Here is a 9,089-nt window from a genome sequence, read left to right on the forward strand (position 1 = left end):
AAAACTTGCATGCCACATTGTAACAGGACAAGTTTCTCATTTCACAAGCCATGGGCATCCCACCAGTCAACACTTTGTGCTGTGGATGCAAGTTAACACACATGAACATCTCCTAGTTACACAATTTGGTAAAGTGGCTGACTGGGCTAGATTGTAATCCATAATAAATGTTAACAGTGCAAAAGCAACATGTGGACGAAAATAGCGCCTCATCTCGTTTTCATCCCCGTGCTGCTTTTATGCTGTTCACATTTAGTAGTTACTCAATCCTGCATGTTCCCCTTTCCACTTGTGGAAGTGTACAAGAACTGATGGACAATCTGGGAAAGGCACACTAGTGTGGAAGGAAGCAACCTTCACTCAATTCTTTAATAAAGAGATGACTCATTGCAATGACTGGTCATATTTTGCAATGATCTTTCTTTTTTTCTTTTTTGTCATCCATTGCACTGTGTGACTGATCCAGGCAATAGCAGCACAGTCTCATCTGAACCAATTGCATAATACTAAAGAGGATGGAAGTTTATATGAATCATTACAAAGGGTAACCCCTACACCATCATCTTTGCTTTTTTGTGTCTTTTCATGGTAACTTCAGGTATAAGAACCACTGATATAAAGACTGCTTCTTGTGGAATTATTGCATTTGCTGTTAGTGGGTTTGAGTAGAGCAACAATCAGTAGCATAAATGTCATGTTGGGGCTGTTGATGTTCTAAATTCAGCACTTGTGCATAGAACAGGCTGAGACAAGTGCTGTTCTTTGCCCAGTCAGACTAGAATTGATGGCAGTTTCCTGAGCACATATTTTCTTTGGTGGTTCTAGGTTCTTCGTGAGGCTGGCCTCGCTGCAGATGCCACAAGCCAGCAGATGCCGCAGGCTGGTGATGTTTCTGTGCAGCAGCAAATGGCCACTGGCAACGTCTCCACATGGAGGGCAAGTGTTGACCGCCATGTATCAGCGTGACATTGTTGGCCGCCTTTGACTGTTTTGCTCTGTTTAGATTCACAACTTGCTCCTGTGTTGAATGGTTATATGATTTGGCTCGCAACTAAGGGTGAGTCACAGAGTGTAATTTTTTTAGACAAAGTATTTCTGAGCTCTAGCATGAAGTCTGTAGACAGTACTGCATCTATGTTTATGCTGAAGTGACCAGCAGCATCAGTGCATTGCCATTTTGGGGGATTTCCTGCCAGACTTGGCAGCTTTTTGGCTTGTCTGGCTAAAAATATTCACTTCTTGAGAATACTGGATTTTTTAGCTGATTTGGGATGAGATTTTTCTTGTATAACTTTTTTTAAAGATTTGCAACAAGCAGCTTGCACACGCTTTAGTGGAATGACATCTGTGATTTGTAGTGTTTTCTACAGTGTGGACTTTGCTATGAAATGAGCATTTATGCAACTCTTCTGTTGCGTTTTGAATTATAGAACATGAAGGAGAACCTTTAGAATGTTATTCAGTAAGCAGTTTGTTGTTGACACAAATGAGTCTTATATCTGCCTTGCATTAGTCGCATCACGAACTTTCAGGCCTTAGAAATGCCTGTTTACTGTATCTGCAAATTTTTTAAAGAATTTCTTTGCAGAAAAGTTTTTAATGGATTAAAGATATTTAGCATATTTTAGCAGCATATGAATGTTGATTTAGAATTCTGCCGTCACTGGGACTGCTCGACAAGCAGACACAGAAGTCGCGGAAAGTCTTTGCGCACTGACATCCTTCCATTATCATTTTCTTCCCGTCATGTTGCTCTCAAGTGCACTGGCAGAATGGGCAGCAGTAGGGTTAAGTGCAAGCATCCTGAGAGCAAAAATGTCACGTCCGTAAAAGCTTTCACTATTGTGAAGTCTTGTGAATTTCGTTGTCGACTGGCTTCATCTAGTTATAGCTAACAAAATAGTTGAGCCCCTCTGTTCCCCTCATTATACTCACTGCACTATAGGTGATGTCTAAAACATGGCGGCCACGACGTGTTTCTGGCTCTGCAGTTACTTCCGACGCATGCAGTTTGCAAAAGCATAGCCTTTGAGATCTGTTTCTGTTACTCAGGGGGAACTGTCACTGGGGTGTGAATTTGGACACCACCTATTGTGAAACATTATGCTGTTACACAGTAGAGCTTGAGTGATGCGTTCTTGGTTGTCTTCCTGGCTGCTATGTTGCGTTAATACAGTCCCGGTGAAAAGCCCATATACTCTTCCCATCTATTGTATTTCCATTTGCCTGTCACATTTCACTGTCACATTCCTTCGTATTACATTGCACTTTCCATGAAATGGTGGCGTAAGTTGTGCAATATGCAGAGGGAATAAAAGTTTGTTATGCAGACATCTTTTATATCGTGGATAATGAGCTTCGTTTATAGGTGTGCTGGCTTCCATGGCATGTCACTCCCTCCATAAGGCAGCTAACCCCGGCAAATCATTATGATCGTCATTTGCAGCTAGTAGCTATCTGATTGTAAATGCACACAACAGCTGCCAGTCACAATAGCCATGGTAGTGTCTCTAGTAACACCAGTGTGATTGTTTTAAAACCTTGAACGTCAGCTTTGAAAAATAAGCCATTTTCAAATCAAAATTACAATGCCTCTTTACCTTTTGCTAGGCTTTTGAGCTGCTGGTGTTTCCTGCATCTTAGAATTTTGTTTCTCTGTGAGAAATGTTTCACTAGGGTTTTACTTGATTGTTTTAATTTTTAAGTAATTATCACAGAAAATGACTGTTTTGGAATGCATTTGGTATGAGAGTGGTCACTTGCCAAGTGTGTAGTACAATTTGAGGTGACAAGACAGACCTTGACTTGTTCCTGTGTGATGCTCTTCCTGGAAATGCCATTGTGACTTGTTTCCCATCTTTAGCAATCTCTGAGAAGGTTGATCGAGAATGTGGCACCTAGCACTAGATACTGGTTTCCAACAGATAATTGTTGGACTTAATCATTACGCTATGTGGTATTTTCATAAACCTTCTTGATGTTGTATGAGCAGAGACACAGAGGCTTTTGTTCATGATATTGTAGCCTCTTGACTGCTTTACTTGGACTGAAATTTTCATGTATTCCTTGCAGAAGTGTGAATGAGCCAAAGTGTATGGCTTTTTTGACAACTGCGAAATGTTTTGCTTAATGATAATAGTAGTGTTGCTTCTACCATCGAAGAGATATATAGGTCGAATCTCAAGTTACAGTTGGCACAAACACAATTCAGCCATGGTCATTTCCTTAGATAGAATTTGACGCACTGCATGTATAAGTGTTGGTACTACTATGCAGTTCATACCCGAGACATGCATCAATTAATTCAAACAAACTTGCCTTCTGGCATATACTGCTTATGAATACACGTCACAGTACAAGCAAGTACAACATGTTACTAGTCATCATGCGACTAAACATGAAGATGGTGACAGTACACATGTGGTTCTTTGTACATTGCCAGCTGATGCAGTCTTATTGGTTTGAGCTGTGAACCACGAAATGATATTGTAGTACAGTTGTGTCTTTTAACTGTCATGTGATTCTTGAGATGTACTATATTGAGATTGTGAGTGAGTGACAGCATGTGTGATGAAAACACCACTAGCATTAGTTTCCTGAGCCATCACGATTTGTGGAGCAGACCTTTTTGAGTCTGATTTTGCATAGACATGTTCAAAGGGCTGCACAGCCTAAGTGTCTGTACGAGAAAGGTGCTTGTCATTGCACCTATGCTATAGCATGCTACACTGAATGAGGAGCAGCATGTTTAATATAGTGCAGTACTCAGTATGATGAATTATTGGACATAACGAAAGTAAATCAAAACTGTTTGTCGCTGATATCAGTATGCAGTGAATATGTGCTTATAATGAATAACTGATATAACGAAGTATTTTTATGCCAGATATGTTATAACGATGTTCAACTGTATTTTAATATGTCAGTACAGCACATCTATTTCATAAACTTACATAATTTTCTTACATGTGCAGTCATTGTGCCTTAGCTGTTTCTTTTTTTTTTTCAGATCAAGCTATTTACTCTTACAAAAAAGTACAAATGATAGATCTGATGGGGTGTGGAAAACACCATGTGTGTACATTGGTGATATTTTGTACATGTTTCTGGAGTTTGCTGAAAATGTGCAGATATATTTGGCGAACTTCGGCAGCTACAGTCACCAAGGTGCACATTGTTTACTGTGAAGCCAGGGTGGCATTATTTGATAGATAGATGTTCTTGGCATCTGACTTGCATTTTTATTTCTTAATAAAGATCTGTACAGTTTCGCTTCCTAAGTCCCATAAGTGCACTCATGTAAGTGATCTGCTCCCTCACATATTAAGAAGCCATTGTTTGATATGTTAAAAAATGTCAGGCTCTCTTCACTTTCTGAACATAATATAGACTGAGAAAACGCTAAGCAAAACCACGTCATTAAGCTGAAGCTTCTGAGTATAGCAAATAGGTTGCATAAATAGGCAGCCAAGATTAGACCATTGTCAAATAAACAATTAATTAAAGCTAATTTCTGAGCACTTGTTCAACTGGAGAGCCTTTTAGGCTTTTCACTGAATAGCACAAATAAGTGATTAAATATCTTAATGCAAAACTAAATGTAAAAAAAAAAGTGAGAAACATTTTTAAGGAATAAAATAATGAAACTACTCATGGCAGTAATATTATGCTAAGATGTCCTAGAACAAAGTCATCAAATGTGCCTCTAGTTTTAGAGATCAGTGAAGCTTGCCCTTCACTTTCATTTTTTTAATTTATTTTTTTACTCTGACACCTCTTTTTTTTTTTTAATAACCACTGAAAGAGCTCAAGCATCATCTGATTTTATATTTGCTCTTTGTGTCGCTTAAAATGACACATTTCCTGCTGCCTTGGCTTTGACTCATGAAAAGTTAGGCCACTCATGGAAACCAAGTGGCCTTGCCTTTTTAATTGAGTCAAGACTGCTAATTGGGCTAGTTGAAATGTTGCATTCATAGTTACAAAAGTTCAACGCAAACACAAGGGACAAAGCAGTTAATGCACGACTGTATTCTATTGAATGCATATTGTTTTCAGGTTGGAGTGGCCAGGACAATAATTTCATTGCAGTGACTTGTATTGAGTGGTGCCGCATTTTGTATGGCTACATGTACAATTCTGCGCATTCCAAGGCCCTATCTACATGCCTTAGACAAGTGTACATAGCGTGGTATCCCGCTTTTGTTAGTGTCGTACGTCATGGAATCTGTGTGTACTCACATTTTACTTGAAGTGGACCTGTTTTACTTTGCTTTTGGTTCTCACATACAAAGATGATTGTGCTTCTGCTTTTCAACATATTATGACATGTGCACATGTTAAGAAAGCTTCCTTACAATTGCTTCCGAGTATTTAGTACTCATTACATTCTTTTTTTGTGTGTGTTTGTGCATTTATTGGTGTGCACTCTGGCCTTTGGCATATTCATACTATTTATTCCTGTGGCTCTTCCTTAAAGATCAACATAGTTTTGCCTGCTGTTTCATACTGATGTATCTTTGCTTCTCATTATACTTTGTAAAGGTCCTAAAGCACTTTTTCGGCTAATCATGGAATGGCCTCACTATTAAAGGACTTCATCACACAAATCTCATGCCATAAAACTGTCTCAGATCAGACAAGTATAAATGTAGTCATTGCACCGATAAGCAGCTTTCTCTCTCTTTTCATCTCTGCTAGCGCACTGGAAGCTACACAGGGGCGAAATCAAGGGGGCAAAGCCCCACCTAACAATTGAGTGCCTTGGTGGCGAAAAAGCACGCTAAGGCTATCACGGAGGCCACATGCAGCAGATGCGGCTACTCGCAATTGTCATGTGTAGGCCAGCAGTGCAAAGATATTGTTGCCATTTTGACATTGCGGACACATATATGAATAATTTATTTAACTCAAAATTAGCAACTATGTATTACTGATAATGCTCTCACAATGATGTCGCATGATGACATTGTGTTTGACACAAGATTGTAAGCTCCCTGCTTCATGCAGTGAAGTAACATTTGGATCACATGTTCACAGCAGTCTCTGCAACAGATCGGCAATTTTCTTATGTTAAAAAAGTGTTTCAGGGCTTCCTTCAAGCACTTGTTAAATGACATTTGGTATTTCCTTTAGATTGGCAATATTAGATATGTACATTATTTTCTTGCTTCATTTTGTAATATTTTACCTTTATATAATGCCCTGGGCTTTTCAGCGGAATACTCCTAATTGGGTAAAAGCAACATGTCATTTGCAGCAGCAGTTGGCACAACCTATGTAACAATCAAAATAAATGTATCACTTCTATGACTGGCAGAATTACGGGGCGTTATTCTTCCAGTTAACATTTACTTATGAGAAAGATTGCATTTCAGGAAAGTGCTAACTGCAATACCAGCTCAAATTTAAAGTATGTATATTCTAAACTAGGACTGAGTGCATAATTTCTAGCAGATTGGCATGCCTTGTGTTTTACTGGTCATAGTTTTGAAGTTGCAACATGCCCTCTAGGGTTACCTAATATAATAAGGGAATTTTATTTCATGAATTCATGATTCTCACATGGTCTTCATGTCTGTGGCCATGAAAGATGTGTTGCCTAAACAAATTATCTCTTAACCTTCACTGCACTGAGTTTCAGGACTACTCGTACACAACATTCCATGAAACACCTGGCATAATACAGTACAGGGCGTTTGAGTCTACCAAATACTTTTTATTGGGACTGTTAAATTGTGATGAAGTTTGTTTGCTGTTTGGTTGTCTGGCTTACGTGACCCCTAGATTAATGATAACTTGTGCACTTGTGTTTGCAATTAAAGCTTCTTCATATAGTTACCTGAAAGAGCTAGTGCATTCAAGGAGCAATTTATTCCCCATTCTCAGCACTATATAGCCAGAAGAAATTTTGAAGAAAGGAGTTTGCCATGCTGCCACTGGTTACGGTGACATCATGTGCTACAGTCACCGCACCTGCCGCAGTCACCAGTGGCATAGTCACCAAGTAAGATAAGCAGGAGCACTGACTCACACGGTAAGGCCATCCAGCTAGCATCCTGCCAATTCAAAATTTCATAGAGTAACACATGACTTATAGCAACAGCTGTGCAGTGCGTGCATTATTTTGAAATTCTGATGGTATTTTGAGCTCTCAGCACGGCAGTCAGCTTATTGTGCTTTCTTCCAGCTGCAGGTAACACAGAAGGCTTCGATGACATGCATTTTCATCACACTGACAAAGTCGAGCTGACACTGTTAATTATCACACACAGATCTTTTTTTTTTTTTTCTTGCTGCCCTGCTTATAAGGTTGCAGGCACATTAAGCCATAACAGCTAGCAGAAATAGAAAAGGGAGAGAGCATATTACAGAGGCACAAAGAAGAGTGGAGGCAAGCAGTGGAAGGCAGCGCTGTAGAAAGTTAGAATCGGCATGTTGGTGCGACGTTGGTAGGACAAAACAAGTGCATTAGAGATGGACAGCTTGGCGCTCCTGCCCATGTTCCTCCATGGATGTGGTCCCGTGGGCAGGTGCTCTGTGGCTGGCTCGCTTTCATTTTGTATCTTTCATCTTGGAGCTTTCGTGGTGATGGTGACAACCACTAACATCTGTGAGAATGTCTTTGTAGTGCACAGTGTAATGATGTAGATTTGGTGTGCTTCTGGCATCAAGGTAACCGGCCTCCTGCAAAAAACAAAACAAAAACATAATAAAAGCAGGCTGTGCTCACTTGTGGAGTGATCTCAGTGGCTGCGTGATGAAAGGCAGGGGTGGTGAGATCTCCATAGGTGCTCTTTTCCTCTGAATTTCAGCAAGTGTACAAAGGTAACATACACTTGTTAGCTTCCTCAATAACATTCTTGTTCTAAATCTTGGCTGGCTAAGTGACGTCGAGGGTATGTTTTAATTGCTTGGAAGCAATGGTACTGCGAGACAGCAATTTAGAAAGACATCAACTTTGTTAATTATGCTTGTGACTGCATAACCATATCTGTAGGTCGCCAACCTGGACACTCATATATTAAGCTTTAAGTTGCTGCAATTTAATTGCCCTAATTTTAGAAAATTTTGTGCAGCTGCTGAAAGACACCCTGTATATTACATATTGTATACACACACATCATATTGCAGATGCATATATTTTCATATCTTGCAGTATTATTGAGCTCTTGGCAAGCTTGTGCATCCTGGAGCAGTGGATGTGGGGAGCCAATGAAAGATCCTGCCATGTAAAAATTAACTTGTGCAAATCCCAGGCCCACATTAACTTACTTTATTGACCTGGTGCCTTACATTTTTCTGTTCAGGAAGATTTGGTCTGTGGAAGTGTAATGTTGACTCACTGTGTAAGGCTCTGTCATGTTCCAAGAAATGACTATACAGGAAATAAAGAGCAGTCATTGTCCTTAAGTTATGCTGTGCCTCACCTTTTTCTCAGACCTGAGTATTTTGCATTGTCATCTGTGTCATAGCTGTAGAAAAGCTTGTGGTGCTTGACAAATTATCTGAACTCTGCACAATGAACGTGCTGCTTGTGCAGGTGCAGTTAGAATTGCCTGATGATGCCAGCCCCACTCTACCCATGTATTTTGCTTATGATGATGAGCCACTCTGCTGGTAAAGCAGTTTGTGTCCCTCCTCATAATTCCCTGTCCAGGCAGCGTAACTAGTATTTGACATACTAGTTGCACCAAACCCTTTCATATGCACATAGCGCTTAAAAATATCCCTCTGCCTACCGTCCTTATCTTTACTGCTGGTATCACACGGGATGCTTTCGAACTGGATCGAATTTATTGGGGTTGGCTTCCTCAGCCTGCACAATGGAGGAAATTGCGATGGAAAAATTTAATCCAGAACGGGATCGATCGCGATTGAATGTGCCCCGTGTGACACCAGAATAAGGTAACAGTGTTTCCTCCATGAGGCATAATTCGCAAACAGTCTTGTGTAGGCACCTGTTACACTATACACTATAGCCTCTACTATAGCCTAGTGGCTATAGTGTTGCGCTGCGGAGCTCGAAACTGCAGGTTCGATCACGGCCGCCGCGGCCACAATTTGACGGGGGTGAAGCGCAAAAGTGT

The 9,089-nt window shown here is 40.2% G+C and overlaps 1 protein-coding gene across 2 annotated transcripts in view; it reads left to right on the plus strand.

Annotated features, from left to right (window-relative positions):
- The window catches only part of LOC142571541 (transmembrane protein 98-like), a 30,662-nt gene extending 22,250 nt beyond the window's left edge, over positions 1-8,412 (plus strand). For both annotated transcript variants that reach the window (XM_075679979.1, XM_075679980.1), the window contains exon 6: positions 826-8,412. In XM_075679979.1, the coding sequence (XP_075536094.1) occupies positions 826-966 (141 nt within the window). In that variant the 3' untranslated portion in view covers positions 967-8,412. The remainder of the gene's footprint in view (positions 1-825) is intronic.
- The last annotated feature ends 677 nt before the right edge of the window (positions 8,413-9,089 follow it).

The sequence above is a fragment of the Dermacentor variabilis genome, chromosome 2, assembly GCF_050947875.1.
Source record: "Dermacentor variabilis isolate Ectoservices chromosome 2, ASM5094787v1, whole genome shotgun sequence".
Taxonomy (NCBI): Eukaryota; Metazoa; Arthropoda; class Arachnida; order Ixodida; family Ixodidae; genus Dermacentor; species Dermacentor variabilis.